At 39.7% G+C, this 24,166-nt stretch overlaps 1 protein-coding gene across 9 annotated transcripts in view; it reads right to left on the bottom strand.

Annotated features, from left to right (window-relative positions):
* EPC1 (enhancer of polycomb homolog 1) overlaps nucleotides 1-24,166 on the bottom strand; it is a 64,551-nt gene that overhangs the window by 30,722 nt on the left and 9,663 nt on the right. For 2 of the 9 annotated variants that reach the window (XM_069006512.1, XM_069006511.1), the window contains exon 1: nucleotides 18,430-18,902. The exons of 1 other annotated variant lie outside the window; for it this stretch is intronic. In XM_069006512.1, coding sequence (XP_068862613.1) covers nucleotides 18,430-18,582 — 153 coding nt within the window. In that variant the 5' untranslated portion in view covers nucleotides 18,583-18,902. Of the gene's footprint in view, nucleotides 1-17,789; nucleotides 17,867-18,429; nucleotides 18,903-24,166 lie in introns of those variants that run through there. 6 more of the 9 variants (XM_069006506.1, XM_069006505.1, XM_069006513.1 and 3 more) reach the window with 5 other exon arrangements.

Genomic DNA, 24,166 nt, shown 5'->3' with positions numbered 1-24,166 from the left:
TCCAAACAACTGCTGCTGAAAAGTTCCAAACCTGACTGAAGTCATACTGATGAGCGCAATCTGAGTCTGCTGTGCAATGCACAGACATCTCCAATGGGTATTCTGGCACAAGATCAGTCCCTAAGTTACACTGATCCCTGACTGAGACCCAGTAAATACCAGCTGATAGATCTGGCCTTTGGTAATGGCAAGGCAATAGTTTCATGGTAAGCATAAATGCAGCTCTGACCCTCCTGAACTCAAGTACATGGACATCATGTAAGTGCTAGCAACTGTTTAAATCTGGTCACAAGAAGCACACATGATCAAAACAGGACAGAAATGGTGGGTGAGCAAAGCAGCCTTCCTTGCTCAACCTATGATGGGTCCTAAGGAAGACAATAGATCACTTCCCGGTCCCCCACCTGGCCCACAAGCAACTGCAGCCCTTCTTCTATTACGACTCTCAGTATATATGGACACATGGTGACCACCTTCTTTTATCAACCGAAGCTGCCTGCAGATTCATCCAAACCACACGGCTTTAGATCTTCCCTTCTAAAGCTCTTCTGCCAAGATCTCTCAACTGCCTGAATCATTTTATGCAGTAGAGAAAATGTTTTCTTGTTATTACAGCAGTCTAAAACTGTCCCTTCATGGAGGAAAACGATGGAGATCGCTTCTGTTTATCAACTGATGTCAGTCTCTTGAGTAGTTAGTTAAGGATTCTACTGTAATCACTGTAATAATTACATCTCTACTAAAAATGCCAACTTCAAATAGTTGCACAGGTTTAAATAGCAATTACTCAGTGAAAATGAGATCTAATTTACCTCTAAAAATGCACGGGTTTGTAATTAACAAAGCATCAAAAAACCCTTGGTAATTATTAGACTTTTATCTAGAACACTAGAACATCTCAGAAATGAGGTCAGCCAAACCATCTTAAGCATTGTCATAAACTACTTTCCCCATGCTCAAATCAGACATTTCTAAGAGCATGGAAGGAGTCTGTCCCTTTACTCGAAGAAATCTTGTTTCTGTATTTGTGGACTCCCAGCAGTAAATTATTTACAACTTCTAAGAAATCTTCACCTGCTATGCTTGTTCAGTGAATGGTGGTAGACAGGTGGAGGGCACACAGGACATTTGACCCAGAAATCTAACATTAGTACTAGAGTTCATGACAACACTAGAAGAAATGGAGAGTGATTTGTTAACCTGTTGCCAGAAGACTGAAATCAGTTTCATGTTCTAAATTACTGCGCAAAACAGACAGGCAGAGATGAAGAAATGAATGAGACTGGCTCAAAGTATTCCAGGGGATAACATATACAACCCAGAAATCCCAGGAATCAGGAAAATTCTAGTACTTAACACATATCAATTACGCAGTATAGTTCACAAACATAATTTAGCACCTGTATCTTTTCATGTACGGGTCCCATTCAGACCACCTAAAAAGACTTGTCTGCCTGCCAAATTGCCACTGACCAACATGCATTTAGAAGCACAGGACTCAGTATCAATTTGAAATATTTTGTTTAGGAATTGTAGAAGATCAAAACTTGTTGGAACCCTGGGTTCTGAGAATTTCAGCCTTTCAGTGCTGAGAGGCAGTGATCCTCAGAATCACACTATCTTCGATCCAAAACCCTGGGAAAAGTTTCCTAAATTGTGTGATAACACTGAGGTTGTTGCTATGTAATTAAAAGTTATGTCACTGGGTGAAATATGTAGAAATGTAGAAAATTAGGTTTAGAACATATAGGTAATAATAGGTTACAATATGGAGGATTTGGGGTGTGAATTTATAACTTCTTTTTTCTCCTTCTTCTTCACAAATCTGAATGTTCTGTCATTGGGTCAAAAGCTCCACACTGCGGAACACAAAAAGTTAGTAATTGGATTGTAAGTAAAAACGTATCTCCTAATTGGTTAGTTTAGACTTTAAAAAGATTGCAAAATTAAAACTCACGGCCATTTTCCACCATGCCAACTAGAAAGCACACCCTGTGCAGCTGTGCTAAAGATAAGAAATAATAAACATCAGTAAAGAAAAGCCTGGCATTGCCTGCACTGTAATCCAAACTCTGAGTAAAAGAACTCAAAATTCAGAAACAGAGAAAATTAATAAAAACTGGCACTAAACTATCTCATCAGTGTTGGTGATGGCCATGCCCATCTTTTCCTCTGTAATCACTTTGGCTCTCATTAACTCCTCAGCCTAGGCAGCCTTGTAACCCACAGACCACAGGGAGAAGGGATGTTACTCTTAAGCAAGTCTTCTTGTGAGCTAATTCACAGGTAATGCAAAGACCAGGACAAACCCTAGGAAAACACTGGAGCTGCCTCCTCTCATTACAAACATTTAAACCAGCTCAGCTCATCTCACACAACTTTGCCACACCAGACTTAACTGCAAACTTGTCCGAGAGCCCTTTCCTTACCTTAGGCTGCTGTTCTAGCTCATTTGAGACTGCAATGCATGGAAACTATTTCTATAATAAACAAAGTAATTTCCCCTTAAATAAAGGATTCTAAAGAACATACTAAGATGCTTTTAATGTATTATGTAAATAGTCCAGGGCATGACCTCCACACTGAAATCAGGCTGTAACACAAACTGAGATTTTACACAGTTCACAAGAATACAGCTTTCAGGATAGTCTACAACCGACTGAAAACAGCTCTTGTAATGTAAACTTTCCTTTGCAGAGTTTTCAGCTATAATGCCATTTAGAACAGCTTGAATAAAGCTTTATAGCAAAACTATTCTCCCCTCATATGTGGAATATGGAAGTGGAACTTCAAGATAATTTAATCAGTTGACTAATTGCATGAAGTTCCCAAGTTAAAAGATATCATTGCATCTATCTTGCTACTTGCTTAAAACATTACTGTGCATTAGCAATACTTTGTAACTCAAATAATTTGGATGGCAAAAGCCTGGATTCCAGCATTTTTATTAGTTACAGGGACTTGATACTACTATTAACAGTGTTCAGCACTGATAAAAGAGCAGTGTCATCTGAATAACAAGCAACGTGGTAGCCCAACTTTGCAGCAAACAAGTTTCTATTCTGTTTCACTATTCTTCCACATGCAGATACACTCAGGGTCGTCTGTTCCAACACAGACATGAGCCTCAATTATTCCAGTTTTAAATCATCACCGAGTACTATACATAGCACTGGGTGAAGTTAAAGGCTAAGCTAAGAATTTACATTTCAACAGACAGCAGAATTAGAAAGAAGTCAAGTCAGCTGAGTGAAATTTTTTACATTCTCTCCAAGTTTTTTACATGAACTATGAAAAAACAGTATGCCTATCACTCGTTTCATAGCCTTTGTTCTTCAGGTTATCAAATGATCCTCAATAAACCAACCCTCTTCTCCCTTTGTAGTTTAGACACCTCTCAGTCTGGATCCACCAATCAACCTGGCAGCAGTACACAGTACAATCAAGACAGGTAAGACAAACAAAGCCTGAAGAGTGAGCAGCACCTCCAGCTTCCCAGCATTGTCTACCAAGGACTCAGAAACATTCCCTTTCACAGGCCACACTTCACAAACTGCAAAAATCAACAGTTTCCCAGATCTATATACGATCAAAGAGTCTGAAGAAAAAAACAAGTCTAAGAACAGGATCTAGTTGGTTTGGGTTTTTTCTTAGAAGTATTAAAAAGAGATCTAGAAAACTTTACCTACCTAGAGCTACTCAGAATTTGCAGTAAGATTCCAAAACTCAACATTACCTACGGCTTGACTCTCATATCTCTGAATACCAAACTGCACAACTACCCAAGGATTTTACATAAACAAATATCCAATCTGGTTGACTGAGGCAGTCTATATGCCAGGCATCACTAGTAACCAAACTCTTCAGAGAATGCAGAAACATTTTTGGACACTAACTGAAATACAAGTGTGCATTTTATCAGAGTACCACTTTGCCTAGCACCATCTCAAAAAGGAGCCCATGGGCATCATCACCAAGGAGAGTAAAAATGCACAAAACCTGCAGCCATACTTCCACAGCTGTTCTCTCTGAGCCACAAAGTATCAGAAACTGGGAGTCTCATTTTAGTCTTTATGTTTAGCAGTCCATTAGTTTCTTTCCTCTATAAACTTTTTAGGCCAGTATGCTCTATTCAACTCTAATGTTAAAGAGGCTTGAAAGAAACTCAGTACATTTGCAACTTTATATTTTCTCCATTTACCTTCCACCTCAACCAAAAATAGTAATAAAAAAAAAGATAAATCAGTGAGTGAATGGGGTTTATACAGGATCTCTAACACAAAAAATTAAATCACCTGTACCTCCCCTAAGACTGCTTCATTTACAACATTCATGTCAGGTTTAACTACCTCTTCTGTAAAGTACAGTTTCATTATCTCAAGCAGTCATTCACATTAAAAAGTAATAGAATTTAATTGATGTTTCTACTGAACATTATACGATAATATGGGGACAGAAAAATATTAAAACCATTAACAAGAAAACCAAGTATCAATATTTGTCTAAGTTCATTCATTCACAAGTTGAGGCTCAGCATCTCATGTCAGATAACCAAAAAAGACATTTGCCTTACAACCTAAACAATCTAAGCACCTTTCAAGAAGTCATATGTGTATTCCACATAAAAAGCTCCTATGACAGTTCAGTTAAAAAAATTCGAAGAAGCTTCTAGAGCATTGTCTTAAAATTATCAAGCTTATTTATGATTCCAAAAATAAACAAACAAACCTTTTTAACATTAACCACTTCAGTGCTATGGGGAAGAAAAAGTCCGCAGAAAAAGCATACAGTGCAGCATGACTAAAAGCTCATCCATTAAACAAGCCCTTTTGCAGGCTTCACAGTATCTTCATTTAAGTACTTTACTCCTCTGCATAGCACAAAATGGCAATAAATTGCTATATAGCGCTGAGCAGAAACGTGAGCTGCATAAGCACACACAGGATGGCAGAGTATACGTAACCTTGTCTTTGAATAACTGTCAGTGCCAATGGTATCAAAGTTCCTATCTTGTACTTCACCAAAACACAATTCTTGTTATAAGAAAAAAAAAAAAAAAAAGGCACTGCAGTTTTTCACTTAGTAAAAGGAGCTTTTTAATATACCAAGACCAAAAGATATCACGAGAGCTGAAGAAGACATTTGAGAAAACTGAAGTAACACCCCACCAAGTACAAATGCCAGCAAAGACATAACCAGGAGTTATACTACATAAGGCATCTAGTAAAGAAGAAACGTGCTTAACAGTTACTGGAATTGCTCTAGCCAACAAAATTTTGTCAAAGTACATTAATGAAAATTCAAGTAAAATCCACCCATACTTCTCAACTAAACACTCTGAGCTTCTGTATTTGCAACATCAACAGATCAGAGTTTCAGGTCCGATGCCACAAAGGTGGGAAGGTGCTTCTCCAACAGTGACAGGTGCAATACTGAATAACTTAAAACAGACTTTCCAATCAGCTTATCTATGTATTTCCTGCTATAGATGTCAGTCTTCAGTTTGTAAATCTGCACATTTAGACACTTTGCTTGACTTAGAATAAACATTGCTACATCTCAATGCAAAGATGCTACCTAGAGTAGAGGCCTGTATTAGGCTGAAAAGCTTAGACAAAATACCAACTTAAAAGTTTCCCAATCAGTAAAGTGCATTTTGAATTATAAACTCCCATGAGTTAGACACCAGCTATTCATCGTGCTTTGTAATCTCCAAGTTTATTTATAGTGCCCTTAAAAATGCAGGACAGACTAGCATATCAAAATCCTGACCTTCTACCTGCAATTACGTTCAAACCTGTTTCTAAGGTATAAACACTCAGAAACAAAGTAAAGTCATACAGAGTGTTATGATATGAAATACCTATCTGCAACAACGGAGGAGGGCAGGAAAGAAAGAACAGAAGTGAATGGGAAAGGCTTCCTCTAAGAACAAGCATTTCCTTAACACTTGTAAGCTCAGCGTATTTTAAGTGACATTGTTATTCTCTCAGTGCACATAGTTAGAGTTAAATGTCTGACTGGGACGAAACAGGACTGCCCAATGTCATGCACAAGTAGAGTCAGCTGAATCCCATCATTCCAGTCTCAACACAAAGGTGGCCTGCTTTTCCACTACACCTGCAGCTGCTCACTGTTACTGATGCTCAATGGGCCATTCCCAGCTGCAGGGGAATCAAGTTACAGTGGCATGAATATATACGATTTGATGTATCTACAAAATATATAAACATATTAAGCACAACAGATAGTTTAGAGACTGCTTTGTGCCCTTCTCAAGCACTGAGTCTGAGAATACAGCCCACGTAACAGCAGAGAAACACAGTTACAGGACTTCAGGAAATACCCTTATGCCAGACCTGTCCTTCTCACCACTTGGTGACGTGCAAATTACCAGAACCTGTGAGATATTTGTACTTGTCATTAATTCATTACATCCCTTCTGCAAAAGGACTATTTTGCCTACACTACCATTATATTTATAAAGGATTATTTAGCACACTGTGTTTCGAAAAATATCAACTTTACACTGAACACATTCCCAGACAATAAAATTCAGAGCTGCCTAACATGTTATGCTTTTTAAAATTACCAACTGCAGCTTCAGTTTTACACTGCTTATCTCATTAAATGGCTTGATTTGGCTTACAGTAACTGCAAGCCAAAGGAAGGTGAGGTTCCCTCAATCCCTGGAAATGATACTGTTGCCAAAAGCTGAGTCAGGACCTCAAGATCCAATTCCACCTGTGCAGACGATGCCATCTGCTGAAGTGGTGGGTTTACTTCCTCCTTCAAACTCTCATCAATAAATCCCATCTAACATTCTTAGGTAATGCAAATGTGTAATTGATATTTAACAAACGTGCAAGAGTGAAGTGTTGAAACAATTCAGAGTTAACTTATCAGCCAGTATTTAACCCTATGAACTTCTGAAGAGAAATTACACCAGAGACTAAATCATGGAAACTCGCTCTTCCTGGAAATGGTAGGAATAAACCACAGAAACAAAATAAACATCCATCCAGTATAAGCACAGATGTGAACTCTACAGACACACCTGACCACAGTGCAAAACAACTGCAGGTAAGACACTCACTCCAGCAAAATTATTGCTGAATCTTCCCCTTCCCTCTACTAACTAAAACAAGCGCTTCTTATACAGTGTTCTTCTTGAGCACAGGTCAAGTAAGAAGTCATAGTTATTTTGCTGAGAGACAGAACAATGATTTTCCTGAGAAAATTAACACTGGAAAACATTCAAACTATTACTTTCCAGAAAATTACACCAGTGAAATCACAGTTTAATACAAGCCAAAATAAAATGTCAGATACCTCCCCTACTTTACTTTTAAAAATTCCTGAGTTAAGCCAACTTCTGGATACAACATTTAAAAATAATCAGGTTACTAAATCATGAACAGTGACTTTTTTTACCTGATGAAATGAATGAATTATGAACAGATCAATGACTTGGTTTTACAGGTTTGGTTTTTTGATAGGCTCTCATTCACCAATGAGACTGTCAATGAATATTTTTCTTATTGCTTCTGGATAGCTTCAGAATTTCATACTATCCTGCCACATAATACCAAAACTGTTACCTTCTGATGGGACTTGTTCCACAACCTACCCATGACAGCAATTCTTGAAAGTTAAAGCTAGTAGATGTTTGTTACTTTCCTCAGTAACAGAAACTTATTAGGACCACCTCAGAGTTTCTCTTCCCGCATCAGCATCCCCAGTAAGGTTTTGTCTTTATTTCTAGGACATTCTGTAGCCCACATCCCAATCACTTAAAGACAAATAAAGCCCTCAAAGAAAGCATTTCACAACTACCAGCACAAGGTCCTTCTGCAGTGAAGTATAGATGCTATGGAAAACCAAGCCAGACAAGGGTTTAAGCATTAACTGCACCAAACCTCATGTTTTCTGTTCTAGTCCAAGACATGCCATTTTTTTTTCAATATTCTAAATTTCTTTTCAAGACAGGACACCTCAAAGGAAATAATTCTCCTTCAGAGGAAGGCTGAGAGCATGAACATGCAACAGAAATTTCTGTTAATCATTATCCTACAGCTCTGGTAAATATTTATTAGACACAGGTGCTTTGTAAACATGCATGTTTCACTGATTTCCCACACACATTTCCTTCTCACAGAACAAACCTTACATTATTACTGACAAAAAAAAGAGAAGCTGTTTTACTTCAGTTTTAGTAGCTCAAGTTCCTTCACCTCATACGTACAGCAAGAGCATAAATTCTTGCCTATTGACTTGCGTTTTCTTACTATGAAAAACATTAGTTCCCCAAGAGGGACTGAATTAAACTACCTTTAATCCTTATACTTGAACAGCCTTATTTTGTACTTGGCCTACTTCAAGACCACAGCATCTTCATCAGAAAACAAAGCAAGTACACTGATATTAATAATGACTTCCTTCTAACTGAACAAGATAAATAGCAAGAGAAGGGCAAACAAGGTGATCATCTTTGGCAAAGAACACATGAAAGCAAAAAAAAAAAAATTGAGAACCAGAAGACAGTAGATAAGTGTGAGTATCTGAAAGATCCAACACTTCTGTGTAAGTAACCTGCTTAAAGGGTTCTGTACATAATACAAAATATTCTGCAAGACTCAGATTTGTTGGCTCTTACCTGTAGCCTTACTCCTGGTTTCCAATAAAACCACTCTCGTCTTGAATTCAGCTTTTTTTATGAGGTATAGCAGATCTAGGTTACTGCATTATAAGTATTGTAATTCACATCACAATACTGCAAAATCTCATTCTGAAGCCAGTTCCTATTTTCTGCCACTCCTTTCAGAATTCTTTCTTGTATTTAAGTACTGAGAAAAATCAAGTACCAAAAGGCACACAGGACATGTCCTGCTGAAATACTAATACAGGATTGGAGGTGGGGGGTATAGTCTCACCTCACAGTGAAAAGCTTAATTTCTTAAGCAAAAATGAGGGCACAGGGGAAATCAGAAATCCAATTTTATCACCAGTGTTTAATGAAACTTAAGAAGGAGAACAAAACTAGATAATTTAGAAATACAAGAGAATGGGACGTTTCAAATAATTACATCCTGGGAAATGCCTGGAAGATGTTATATACTATGTAGGCAGAGTGACAAGATGATAATGGCATAATAAAGTAAAAGAAAAAAGAAAAAACATCAAGTCACATAAAGTGCTTCCATATCTATGCCAAGAAAGGCATCTTCTAATTACAGATCAACAGCGTTTGGAAAAGCAACATGCACCCTTCTTCCCCTTCCTAAACATCTTTAACTCACAATCATTACACTTTCACAGTAACACACCCTGGCACAAAATCCCTGAGTTTTGAAAAGGAAAATCTGGAAAAAGAAGCATATGCAGAATTCATCTTTGCATGCTAACGCCCTCCTATATTCTGAATTGAACATCTGACCAACGAAAAAGCTGAAGACTACAGCTCTTAAAATCGTAACAGAAAACAAACACTAGCACTAAATGCGTACATAGGGCAGCCTTTACTGCCGATCTCTCTCCTCAAACGTAAGCTTCGCAAGTCTTCCAGGCAGGCTGCAAGACCTGTGATTTCTGTTTACAACTTGGAAGGAACCTTGAAGTCTTGAAATTGATATAAAGTATGAACTCAAATGTATGTTGGGAAGTAATCCTTTCCAAATAGACCCTCTTGAAAGCTTTCAATTCAAAAAGTGTTAATTTCTTAATTCCTGATTAAAGGAAACAAATCTTTAAGTATGGTACTTGAACCTTAAGAGGATCATTTCCTCTCTCACTCAATCTATCTACCTGTGCTTGAAGAAACTGACAGACCACAAAGTTTTCAAACTTTTGTTCCATCCTCAATTCATGCAATTCGCCTTCACGTTTCTGTTTACTCAGAACAGGGTTGGTCCTTGAAAGCACATAAGCTGAATACACAGAAATACACACACACTAGTGGATGGAAGAGCAGAGCATACTCACTAAACAGGAATAGCACGTCTACAGACACAAAAGCAGCATCCAGCACTTTCTGCCTGGTACATCAGTCATTTGATGTGTTCCTTGATACTAACGCCAGTGTTTCCTCTTACAAGTACAATGTGGAAAAGTAGTATAAAAAAACTAAGTAACTTACTACATACACCTATAGCCTGCCAAATACAATATTCTGTTCTAGCAGAGCAGATGCTCAGACAAATACACATATTTGGTCCTATACAACAAAAACTTGAAAAAATAATGCATTAACTTACAGGTATTCAAAACTCAGACTAAATACCCTTTACAGATTGGTAAATAATTGCATATACATTTCTGAGGAATAGAATCACATAATCAGGGCACAATTATTGTGACTGCTACAAGCAAAGTGGTCTACTCAATGAAAATAGCAGATTTAAGGGCTTGCTACACTGCATATTCTTCCTACCTGAAACAAATTAATACTAGGCAGGTTCCTATGAACAACTAAAATTTTACTGGAATAAATACACCATGTTTAGCTATTAAAACAAAAAGAAAACTAAGGACATTTCACATGCTTCTCAAACATTAAGGTTACTGAACTAGTGCCCCTACTGTTATTCTTCTGCATACAATTAATACCCAACCTTTGCTGAAATATATTATACAATGGATGAAAGCTGAGAAAGAGTCAGGAAGATAACATTTTGGGGTTCCTCCTTAAGGTCAGCTGTGAAAATTCCCAGAAGGTTAAGCCTTTCCATACAAGCCTGGCTTTAAAATGATTTACAGTTTACCCTGACAAACCCCTCTCCTTCAAATCCCTGACAGTTGTATTACTTGTGCTCTCAAGAATACTGCTAACAAAGTTATATGTGTGGGCATCCCCCTTTCCCTGACTTAATATAAACAATTTGAGACAGACTTTTAAACTCTTTCAACTGTTAAAAATCCTCATTGCAAGTAAGTGAGTATTAAGTAAATCTAACCTTTTTTACTTCAAGTGTGAACACGGACAACTGGTCTCACTGTAGTTAATTCTGCTATGCAGAAAGCCACTGCTATTACATGACTTCTCCGTGGAAGGGACCCACAAGGATCATCAAGTTCAACCCTTGGCTCTGCCCAGAACAATCCCAAGAATTACACCATGTGCCTGAGAACATTGTCCAGATGCTCCTTCAACTCTGTCAGGCTTGGTGCTGTGACCACTTCCATGGGGAGCCTATTCCAGTGCCCAACACACTCTGAATGAAGAAGCTTTTGCTAATAGCCACCCTAAACATTCATTGACACAGCTTCATGCCATCAAGATTATTGACAATGTCTTAATTATCCTGCATTAAAAGGAAAAACCTCTTTCAGAATTAGCATTATAGACAATAATCAAACTGAAGTTTGCCAATTCATATCCTCCATAATTTCAAAAGAGAGTCTGGACCTCCTGGAGAAGCCTCTGACATGCATAACCAACTCCTACTATTTTCTGGAAGTTTAGTTATTTTCAGTGTTCCTTTAGAGCATGACATACACACTGTTACCCTTATTACATGCTTAACTGACAGCATATACAGAACACCTGATCAAACCACTTCCATGGCAGTCCCCTGCTCACAGCCTGACTTCCCTATGGTGTAATAACAGGACACCTATCATGATTCCTAAACTTTTACACAGAACTGTCAGCTTCCAGGAAGTTGTCAAATCCCAAAGGCATAACCTATACATCTTCTTCCTAGATAGAGGTCCATCCCAGTTAGAAACTATGAACAAAATTTACTCAATCTCATTCCAGACTGAAATAAATTGCACCAACCTGTAATGGAAGTCTATGCCACCACCATGGCTCTGACTTTAAAGGGAACACTGCTGCCAATCGGTAGGTTTCATATCATAGCATTAACAACATTCTTCAGGTAGCTGAAGGCAGTGCATGACTTGCTCACTATAGAAGCTACTCCTCATGATCTGCCAGATTTTCCTACCTTGCATAAATGTTCAGGTGCACAGAATAACGTACAAATATCAAACAGAACAAAAAGCTTTGGTATAACTGAAGATGGAATATGCAGGAAGTCATCACTCTTACATTTGAAACTTGGCCCCACTTGTCAAGAGCTGCCACATTTTTTCTCTCAAAATTCTCTGGCTAAGCACTTCAAACCTTTTTCACACAGGTAGATCTAAAGTAAGTGACTGAGCTCAGTACCAAACTAAAAGGTAAAGCTAAGGTCATGTCATGAGCTCACAGAAAAATCTCTTCCAGCTATAAACTGAGGTGTCTGTAGACTATTACTTTAGCCAAAACTGCAAAAGGCTCGTTTCTGTGTACTCCTATCAAACATGCAGGTTCTTGGAAATCTAATCTACGAGTTAAGTGCATCTAAAATTATGCACAAAAAAAATGGTTAGACTGGCATACAAAATTATTGCCTTTGCTATGCGTGAGCAGAAAAGATGCACAAAGGGGAACACAACATAAACAAGAAGCAATACTCTTCCAGTTCACAGGACTCATGAATCAAAGACTATGCAAAAAGAGCTGTCTCTACTCTCCCCATTTACTTCAAAATTCTTTAATGTTTCAGTTGTCCTTTTCTAAAAAGAGACCACTGAAGGAGTTCAGTTGTTCTACTTAAGATTTCAGGACTTCTACAGCTGGAGAGGGGGGCACAGATTCTCTTCTGTTAGTAAGCAAAAAGCTTTACAGAGTTTCCTAACACTGCATCAAAGAAAAAAAACAAACAAACCCAGACTGGAAATAATGATTCAGTTACAGTACCTGCTATGATTTTACATTCATGTAATTCTGATTGCCCCAACAAGACTCTAAAATACTCAATACCCATCAATCGTGCATCAGTAAGACAGTGGTTAGTTTAAGCATACTTAAGGCCCCATGCACACAATTAGAAATATACACTTTTATGGAAGCACTCACAGAAAGCAGTTTCTTAAGCTGGCGAGAATGTAATAAACAAAAAAGACTGGAGAACCTTTAGTGAAATTTCCATATGTAGGTTAACACTGTTCACACACTGACTCACTACACCTCAGCTGCATGCTTACTTCACACATTTTGAATTCATTAGGGCTTAGATGATAACATATGGGTGCCTTTTTGTACATTCCTTACCAACTTTTTCCCTTGATAATCTAAAAACAGCTGTTTCAGCAGCAAGAGACCCTGGATATGGTAGCCTCCCAATGCCTGCAGTATGGATTTGGGAGGAGAAAAATATTTTTCTGTGCAGATATGGCTTGGAAGAGATCTGTGCTAGCAGTGCCCAAGGCAGTTCCATGGAAAGGATTTGATCCTTGAGCCTATCCAAAGTGGCAAATGAAAATTTACCAGTAGCACTTTGTTAAATTAAGACACATCCTATTAGAGAATATGTTTGAAGTTTCCTGAAGCATTTAAATGAACATCAGCTTATCTTCACCGGGTCTTCAACAGCATTTAGCAAATACTGACAGGTCATGCTGAAGGGGGAAAATTACATCTAATAATGAAATTTTAACATAGAAGCTTTTCGTAAACATCCCCAAAGCCAGTACAGGAAAGATAATACAACTGTGGATTTAAAGAGATCAAAACCAGAATTTAAACTATTTCAACAGTTTGCTCAAACACCAGGTAACAGAGTATGACAGTATCCAGAAATGATAATTACACATACAGACTTAATTCCAGCCCCTGTGCAAGCTGTCAGTTAGACCATGACACATATACAAAGGAAAACAGTAAGAACTGAATGAACAGCTGTACAGATTATAATTTTGGACTCTGGGTGCTTAATTCTTCTATCTGTAACTAGCAACACTAACTAACATTAGAAATCAAGCTTTAATTTTAAACTGTGAACCACAAGAACACAACTCCACATAGTACATCACCATCAGAAATCTAGTAGGACAAGCAAGCAGCTACACCCGAGCTAGAGTGAGGACAAGGATTCATCACCAGACCAGGATCTCAGTCAGAAGAGGGAGTTAGGAATAATTCAATAAAGCAACAGCATTCTCTCTCTCTCCTACCTCAACACCAAGGACAGAGACACTGGCATTTAAAAAACTGTACCAGAGGGGGAAATGCATTTAACCTATACAAACTTGAACACACAGAAGACAGAAACCAAAACTAACATCCAAAACCTTAGCAGACCATAGTACTATCAGCATTTACATGAGGATAACAAACTCACTCAAGGAAAAAATGAAACGACTCCCTTCCACAAACGCATGGTAATTCCCACAACCCTAGGGCTGTTATTAACTCTGGAAATGTCATCAACACAGACAAGTTTTCTATTAGGTAATTAATTTCTCAGATCTATACTAAGGCACTTAATTAATAAGTATCTCTGCTCACACTAATCTTTGCTAGGGCACTGCTTCAACTAAGAAATTTTAACTTCCCAACATCTTAAAAAAGCCTTATTAATGGTGGCATGGTGTCCTTCAAACACATGGCTTTGTTCCTTCTTCTTCACTCTCTTAAAAAAACCCAGAACCCAACCAACTATACTCATAGTAATTTTCCATAAGGATGTATTTTTTAAATGATCCATGAAGTCTCAACACCCCTTCCCCCCGACCCAAAATTTCTATTTTTTATCTAAGATAATCTAGAGGCTAGACATGTAGAGTGTGTCCTTTCTACTTTCCTTTCAAAAAATGCAAGGAAAACAAGTGTAGTTTCCCTTGGTTTGCTTGTAGGCCATAAAATCTAGGCTACCTGTAGAGCTACACACACTTTCTTTCTGAAGTGTTACTGAACAAGTTCAAAAAGCTTCAGTCTGTCATATTTTTTCACTTTTCACTCAGTTACCTCTGGTCTGCTTTTCCAGGTTTCAGTCTAGAATCTGCCTCCCCAAAAACAGAAAACCACAGAGTACGCAAATGAACACCTTTTAAAAAGTCCTATATAAATGCTAAACAAATCCACTCCACCTACTTGTTTATTCACTGTTATCAATGGACTTGATAGCCAAATCTGCATTATTGTATTATTAACAGTGGTCTGTTGTGTGGTTCTCAAAATTACAGCACTGAGGATCTGTATCACTCAAAAGCAGCATTTTGAAATAATATCGGGGTGTTTAGTGTTATGTAAGAAGTTTCATTACATTTTGAAGGATTTTTTTTAAATGTATATGTCTCATGATACTTTCCACTTTCTTACATTTAGCAACAGACTTGGCAACAGCCACAATGTGTTTATCTCAGAAACCTGGCAGCTAAACCATCTGTCAGAACACAGGATCAGTTGGTAACTTCCAGTACTGCTGTCTTCGTGTCAAAGAGTTTTTTACTCATCTTTTACCTCCAAACAAAACCACTGACTGAAGCCATGGCTTGAAGCAAGGCAGACTCCCCTTGTAACAGAATTAACACCACTTAAGGCCCTTAGCTGTCACTTCCTTTAAAAGAGTTACTATATCCCTAGTATCAACTGCATATTTTACAACTCCCATAGACTCAGCAAGGTTGTTTTTCTTTCAGAAGACTTACAGAATAACACTTCTAAACTGAAGCTTCCAGTTGTAATAATGAAGATACCCTGTTTTCACTATTCACTTTTTTGTAGGAACAGGATGGGAGAAAGATAAGATGAAAGTGAAGCAAAGTAAGATTCCCTTTTGTGCATCAAAACAGTAATTAGTCATTTAAATATCTTGTGACTTGATGCCTGAATATTAAATCTCTTTGATTGCATTTTTCCCTAGGGAAAGTTATTTAGTCAAGAGGAGATCTCTTAGCTCCAAATATCTGTTCATTTAAAATTACATTTATGCAAAACTCAAACCAATGTTAGAATTCTATTTATAAAAAGTTAAAAATGCCTATTTCACACTAGTTGAAGACACCCTCTCCTCCAGAATCTTATGGACACTTTGCCATCTGTTTTTAATAAGAACATCCATCATTTTTGTAAGCATTAGGGAAAAAAAATCCTCCAACTCAAGTTTTCAGCTACATAACACAAACTACCAACTTTCCAAAATCCTGCATGGCCTGAAGTTTGGGAAACAGAACACAGTATGGAATTAAACCTATGAGGTTTGCCACAACTTAAGTCATAGAACTGTGCTCTCTGTTGTCACCACTAATATAAACTGAAGAGAAAGCTTTTTAGGTCAAGAAGAGGGAAGGAAGGAAATTTAACAAGTTTGCAGAAACAATAAGGAACAAGAGTTTAATATCAAAACTATTTTACATAAGAAGGTCCAAAAAAGATTCAGAAAGACACCTGTGTTTACTGATAGCAAACCAATTTCTTTTGGAGCTTTGTGTTTGTGTGTGTACACACATATTCAAAACAAATGCAGAAGCAAACTTTAGCTGTGGGAAGCGTCTACTTATACCTAGAGCTAACCCTCAAAGCAAAATTTAGGAAACAAAAGCATCAGGTTAACCACAAAAACAAGTCTTATAATTAATGTTTAAAATCTTTTCCTTACCCATTACTACTTTTACTTAGCTAGGACATATATTTCTGGGTTTAGGGAGACTATACAGACAGCCCATGTAATTTTCTAGCCTGAAAACTTGTAACTGCTAGGCAAACAGTAAAAGACAGCAACCTGACATTTCTACATAAATAAATGCATGTGTGCACTCTCACTCTCTTGAACTGAGAAATAAACTCAGCAAGCGTCATAACAAACAACAAAATTTAAAATTCTGGTACAAGAGGAAATTAAAGGTGCTTTCTCTCATATTCAAAATCTACAGGTATCACTTCAGAATATATCTACTATGCCCAATAGAAACACAAGCATCCTAAGCACTGCTACCTACAGTAATAGTAAATACTCCTCAATGGATACCATGTTGAAGTTTTAAGCATCTTCACAAAAATAAACACCACCAAAACAACCTGATAAAATCCAACCTACCAATTAGAAAAATTTAAAAAACAACCACAAAACCATGACACTTCACAATATACATTTTAGCAGATGTTTAAAGCAACTTATGACTTGCAGAAGATTTGAAAATACTGAATTATGTTAAAATGGTAGGGAGTTATGCTAAAAAAAAAGCCTCAGAGAGTGGTTACTCTATGGACAACAACACACAAAGCACATTACTCTCTAGAAACCTTTCTGTCCGAAGACATTTCATAAAAATTCACACAATCCCTTAACTAAGAGCAATAGTGTCACAAAGAGGAAACTCCATTTAAAGATGATACCTCTCTTTAAACAAATGCAACTCCAAGTTTGCTACATCTAGAACTACAAACAAACTTTAAAGCCTGTCACCTTCAAAGGACAATAGAAGTCTGACAGCTAGAAAAACTCAGGACTATGAAATTGTCACAGAATCACTGAATATTCTGAGTTGTAAGGTACCCACAAGGATCACTGAGTTCAACTCTTAAGTGAATGGTCCATAAGAGGATTGAACCCACAACCTTGGCATTATTAGCACCCTGTTCTAACCAACTGAGCTAGTGTCACCTTTGTTCTTAGCACCAAATTTCAAAACACGCTTACATAACTGTATTTCTACAGTACTTCCCTATTTGCTGTGCTTAATGCACAGATGGGGAAAACAGATTATACTACGGAAATAATTAAAGATTTACAGCACTGCAAATAACACACTTCAGAGCAGAGTCTTCAACAATAACAGTTACCAAGTGTTTTACCTTCAGCAATAACAGCTACTGATTGTTTTACCTATCTTGGAAAGCGCTTGAGTGAATGATTAAATGACCCTGAAGTTCAAAATGGTTTAAAGTTTCATCCTCCACTGAGACAGCAAAACCGAGCAGGAAGCGATAGACTTTTAGCCTCCAACACGGATTTCCTTACCCTGAATAGCGCTTCAAAACTGACTTTCGTAGGGACCATCGCAACTTTACTTACACTACTTACACTGTCTGAAGGCACTTGCAGGGTTTTCAGGTAAACCCAAACACAAACCCTATCTCTAGCAGGGAAAAAGGAAAAGGCACGGGCCCCGCCGGGCCCCGCTCCCCTGAGGGCGGCCGGGCCCGTGCGCGCTCCCGCTGCCGCGCGCCCCCCGCGGCGCCGTCCGGCTCGGCAGCGCCCCCCGGCGGGGCAGCGCGCGCACGGCGCCGCCGCCGGGCCCCGTCCGCTCCTCGCGGCTGCCGCACCAGGCCCGGCCCAAGGACCGAGACACAAAATGGCGGCCGCCCGCGGTGTCACGTGACCCCCTTTGTGCCTTTCGGGGCCCCGGGGAAGGGCCGCCGGCGGCCGCGGGGCACAAGCGTGGGGGCGAAGAGGCCGTGAGGGAGCTCCGGGGGAGGGCGCGGTGAGGGACGGCCAGACTCGGCGCCTTCCCGCCGCGGGTGTCCCCCCCCTCCCGGCGGGCGGGGAGAGCGGGGAGAAGATGGCGGCCATTTTGTGCTTGCGCAGAGGCGAAGGTGGGGGCCCGGGTGCGGGGGGGATGGTGGGACCCGGCCGAGGGGGGGGGGGGGGTCTCACGTACCGACTCCTCTTCCTTCTCCATGCCCGTGGGCATCTGCGGCACGGCCCGGTTAATGGAGGCATATTCGGCCAAGTCAGGCAGGTCCTCGCAGCGGAAGACGGGCAGCGGCTTGGACGCGTCCAGCGCCCGGGCCCGGAACGACAGTTTGCTCATGTTAGGCGGCGATGGCGGCTCCGGCTGGGAAGGGGGGGGCGACAGCAAGCGCGCTCCGAGCTGAGAGCCGGACCCCGCCGAGCGATCTCATGGAGGGACCGGGGCTCCCCCGGCGGGGCGGGGCGCACTCCGACACGGGGCCCGGCGGCGCCCGCTGGCGCGGCTGGGCTGGGCGCTGGCTCCGCTCCTCCGCCGCTCCGGTTCCGCTCAATACGCCACGGCCAACATGGCGGACATTAAACCTCGACTGGCCGCCTCTTTCAGCCAACCCCAGCGCCACAGCCATTCCCACACTGCATCGCGCAGGGCGCGGGCACGGCGCCGCCCGGGGGGAGCGCGCGCAGCGCGGCCACGGCGGCGCGGCCTCGGGAGCGCGGGACGCTGCGAGCGGCCCGAGCGGGATCGCGAGCGCGGGAGGGTTCGGAGCTGCCGGAGCGGGATCGGGGCACCGGGATCGGGGGCGCAGCTGGGAGCAAAGGCGGCTTTAATAAGCGTGTGCGGCACCGCTCCGCCGGCCGCCAAGTTGTGCCTTGGAGCCGCGCTCCACTCCTGCCGGGGTGAGGCAGTTGGGGCAGCCCCCAGCCCCTCACCCCGGGGGGAACCTCCCCTGGAGCCGCGCCTGACCATGACAGCTCTGGGAAACCTGGGCGAAAGAGGCGGGGAGGTGCAGGCCCCGACCTTTCCGGCCTCTTGGGGGCCAGACCGCGGGACAGCGGCGCCGGGCTCTGAATTCACCCCGACCCGGGCGGGCTGCGGTGCCCCGGCCGCGGCCGGAGCGGCGCCCCGCGCGTGGGGGGGTCCGACCGCGGGCCCCCCCCGGGAGCGCCCCTCGCCTCAGGGCGCGGCTCCGCAGCCGCCCGCCGGGCGCTGTCCCTCCCCGCGTCACCGAACCCAGTTCGCCTCCGTGCTAAATAAAGGGGAAGCACGGGCCTCTGCCCGAAAACGGTGAAGAGCCGTAAGAACCGGGCACCTCCACAACAGCACTTCCACCCCGTTTCTCTGAGGTTTTCAGAAACTTAGTCCGACAGCAAAATGCAGACACGTGAACTGGTTTAACCCTTGCGTGGACTTCCGTTATTATCAGTGACCCGCTCAAGCGAGCTCACCCCAGGCAAAGGGTAGAACTCACTTGAGCATGTCTGATTAGGGAAGCTCGTTTACGTCTCAGCGAGTCGATTAAATTGATGCACTATTCGGCTCTAAGCAAGGAATCGGAAATGCCGAGTTACCCCGCTCTCGGTGCTCTCTGCACAAGCCGCCCCAGGGCATCCCAGCGCGGCCACAGGAACGTCAAACTCCGTTGCCCCCAGGCCAGGGCTGCAGCCGTCTAGCTAAGGAACACTACATGCGCTCATGTATGTTCTCGCACCAGGTGATAATGGAATTCTAGTTCTGTAGTAAAATCCATCTTACTGATTTTCATTTAAAATGCGAGATAGGTGTGTTGACTGAATTTAAGTGTCCCTTCAATTTTGATGCAAGATACTGTCGTTTTTACTGTCACACGAGAATTGGTAGACAGAACTTGTTCTTTATCACATACTACTCTTGGGAAACAGAACTTTCAGAAATACGGCATAGATATAACAAAAAAAAATTAGAAAAACCTTAGTTTGCGTCGCAATTTTAGAAGTTATCTCTATAACAGAAACAAAAGCCATTTTTAAAATCGCATCACCTCTTTAATAGTAGTAATAATAATAATACCACCACCATTCTCAGCCTTAAGTCACTACTAGACACCAGGTGAAATATTACTAGATGCAGTTGTTAACAGCAGTTTCGAGCCAATAATTTGCATGACTGTTTTCCCTCTAGGTTTCCCAAACTGCTTAAACTGCAACTCATTTGGCTTCATAACCTCTTGGATGATAAATTCTACCGGTACTGCAAATGGGTAATGCAGTGGAAGACAGCTAAGGGCAATGAGACTTTTTTAGGAAGACTTGTTTGTTGGTTTGTTGTTTGTTTGTTTTTTTTTAAGAAGAGTGGCATGAACTAAGGAGTATCATTGTATTCATTTGTATTTCAGTAGTTACATCAGAACCAAATGTTTAAAAATGCATATTGGTTTTTAGTCTAATTCTAAAGCTTAAAGCACACACTAGCTAGAAATATAATCCTAAAATAAATTGCCCATAAAACATCTACGCCCTTTTCCACAAATACCGAATAATTTAGTTTATCCAATTAGCAGATAGATAAGGTGCTGAAAAAAAACCAACCCAAAAATCACAGTATGCCATCATAGATTAGCTTAGACTTAAAAAATTAAATAAAAATGAAACACCTGGCAGCTAAGCAAAAAATAAGGCCATTAAATACAACTCTCCACTTATTCTGATGAAAGGAAAACAATACATAATGAACATAATTGCAAGCAAAGTATTGAAAATATCCTAAACTATAAAGGAAGAATAATCAAATTCAAACTTATCCTTAATTGACCTTTGCATTTCCAACCCTGCCACAGGCTTGAGAAAAGTGCAGAGCAAGCAGAATGGACAATAACATTTGGATACAAAGATGACAGTGCATTAAGAAAAAGTTTTGGCCTGAAACTCTTGGACTCATCAGCTTTTAATGTTTTGCCAATAAAAGATTGTATTTAAATATTTTGTAGCAGAAGATGATTAGGCCTCAAAATTAATTTGCTAATAAAATGGAAAGTGTGATAATTGAAAACAATGTGGCATCAGCCTTGATGTTCTGTAAAAGATGATGACAGGAAAAGGTATAGAAAATAACCAGACTGGTATTTCCATTTTATCTTCCTTTCAGTTAGAAAATGCAGGTATATTTTAGATTTTTTTCCATTTTGTAGCTTTTACCAAAATGCGCACTTTACATCTGTAGACATCAGTGCTGCATTATGACAGAATTGTATGTTCTGTATAGTGACCAAAATACTCTTTGCAAGCTCTCAGTAAAAGAGCAGTAAGTATCAATTAATTTGTTGAACCAAAGTGCTACGTGTCTATTTAAAAAATTGAACTGTAAGGTAAAGTAACTGAAATATAATGAAAAGACATTTAGAATTGCTATCATTATTTTTTTTAAACTGCTGAAATAATTTGGGGCATTTCTTTGAGGCTTTATCTTTTTATGATCTCAAAACAATTAAAAGAACAAGCTTAACTAAAATGAAAGCACTTTGTGTATCAGCTATGCAGCTAGTAAATATAACCATTTCAATATACATTCAGAAGTACAAAATTCAGGCTGAGCATTATGGGCAAAGATACAACTTGAGCCATGCACTTACAGACAGGGGTAGGGGTCTCTTGTGCTCTCATCTAACTTGGGTTTGTGAAGCCCAAAAACATAACTTGCTATTTTGGTTTGCAAGTCCCGCGTACTTTTTGACAAATTTTTACAAATTTTAGTATTTATTTAGTTTTATGGCTTAAAACCTCTCTGAGTTCAAGAAAGACTTCCAGTCATTTACTTAAGCATGAATTACAGCCTTTTGCACATGGGTTTAATATTGTCTCCCGTTCTAGCAGCAATCATCACAAAAGTACTACACATGACGTGCATATAGGTTAAACCATGTCATTTTTGTTGCCTTCTAGCCTCAAGCATTTTGTATTTTAAGGACAGAAAATTCTAGGAGACAGTTGTTCAACTTATTAAAAAAAAAAAGCAAGCTTTTTAAAACATTTCTGGGTTTGGGGTTTTTTAATTAGGATTTGTTCATATTTTGTATTTCACTAAACTATACACTGACTTTCATATCCATAAATATTTGCAATTTTTATTTTTCTCACTCTGTGGCTACCTTACACCCTCTGCTTCTAATAACTCTTCACTTACTTATACAGCAATTTTGTTGAGCTGGTTTTTTTTGAATCCCTATAAATGCTCAGTATTCTGAACTGATAAGAAGTGTCACTGGTCTCTCCCGCTGCACACACTTTCAGTGTTCAAATATTAAGAAATGACACATTCTGAAGTTACCATACTTGGGTTTCTTTCCAGAATGCCTTACTCTTAGGGGTATTTGCAAAGATCCAGGCATCTCTTTTGTTCTGCAGTAAGCTTTTATGGATTTTGTATGTATATTCCTCTTTTACATTTGCTGGTGGTGCTACTGTTCAAATTTGCTTCTCAGCTACCTTTCTTGTATGTGTTTTGTAACATTTCAGATAGCTGTATTATTTTAAATCATCTCAATGAGATACATGGAGTTTGAATTAAAATGAGATACATGTATGCAAATATGACACTTCATTATTTTATAAAATGTCATATTACAATAGAAAGTACATGCATAGAGAAATTATCTTAATAGCATGAAGATTTCAACCATAAATGAACGGGTATAATTCTTAGAGAATTTCACCTTATTTACTTGTATCAACTGTCTGTTTTAAAACAGATAATGGAACTGTCACACACATTTAAACAGTTCAGACACCAGACTACAAAACTGGTGTAGAACACCTTTGTGATCACTTCTGCCACTTTTCTGAAAGATAGTGTTTCATAACTTTGGTGTCTCAAAGAATGGTATGATATATTCACTGAGTTATTTTATGTGTTGATGGTTGAGATGCAAAGCTTATTTGAAGTTCTCTGAATCATAATTTGAAGTAGTGACCAAGTAAATCTCTTCCTCTATTCTTGACTCAAGGAAGGGAGATTAATTTGTCTTATGTATATATAAAAATTTTAGTGAGCAAGTAGGAACGTGTACTGCATGGCCAAATCCTTCAGTTACCTTTTATTTTTTGTAAGCACTTCCAGTTTGGACTGCAGAATACCAAACAGAGATGGAAAAGGGATAATACTGCATTTAATAACCTATTTCAGTTACTGTTCAACAGAATATAAGTATGCATAATCCTTTAGATTTCAAAACTGCCAACAAAATTTTTAATACAGAGGTACAACTGGCAACAATCTTCCATGAGTGAAAGGAAAATTTGAGTCCAGCATCCTCAGGGAAATTAAGCTGATACTCAAATGGATATGCCATGGAGCCATATCCAAAAGAGAAGGAAAAGCCACTAGACAGCAATTCTCTTACTGAGAAGAGACAAAACTAAGAGAGGAACAGAAAAAGCTATTGCCAGATCTCTACTTTTCCAGCAACAGACAAACTCTTAGAGGTGGTGGACGCATTTGTATCCATAGGAGGAGTAGGAAGACTTCAAGAGGAATTAATTATTTAGGATTATTATTTTACAGACTCAACATTTGTCCCAACATCACTTGGACAGACAGGCAAGAAAATGGTAACATGGACTCTTATCTGAAAGCATAAAGGATTTGATGGAGTTTTTTTAGTACTGTCATAAAAGAATCAGTTTCCTTTATATAGCTTGTTTCGGAGACTTAAGTTTTTATGTGTCTAGGGAAAACATTATAGTGGAAGCAATTATTCTTTTAGATACAGTGGTGGTAAAAAGACAAATTGTGCTGAGACTCTTCTGTCTTGAAATACATCTTCCCCTGTTTTAAGTTTTAATGGATTCAGAAGAATTTTAAGTATTAGAAGTGATTTATGAGTTTCTCTTTCATGTTTTCATTCTGTAGTACATATCCCCTCTAAAATACTATGCTAGACACACCTTGAATT

The sequence above is a fragment of the Aphelocoma coerulescens genome, chromosome 2 (assembly GCF_041296385.1).
Source record: "Aphelocoma coerulescens isolate FSJ_1873_10779 chromosome 2, UR_Acoe_1.0, whole genome shotgun sequence".
Lineage (NCBI taxonomy): Eukaryota > Metazoa > Chordata > Aves > Passeriformes > Corvidae > Aphelocoma > Aphelocoma coerulescens.
The sequence above is the reverse complement of the archived record's forward strand: the minus strand, read 5'-3'. Positions and strand labels throughout refer to the sequence as shown.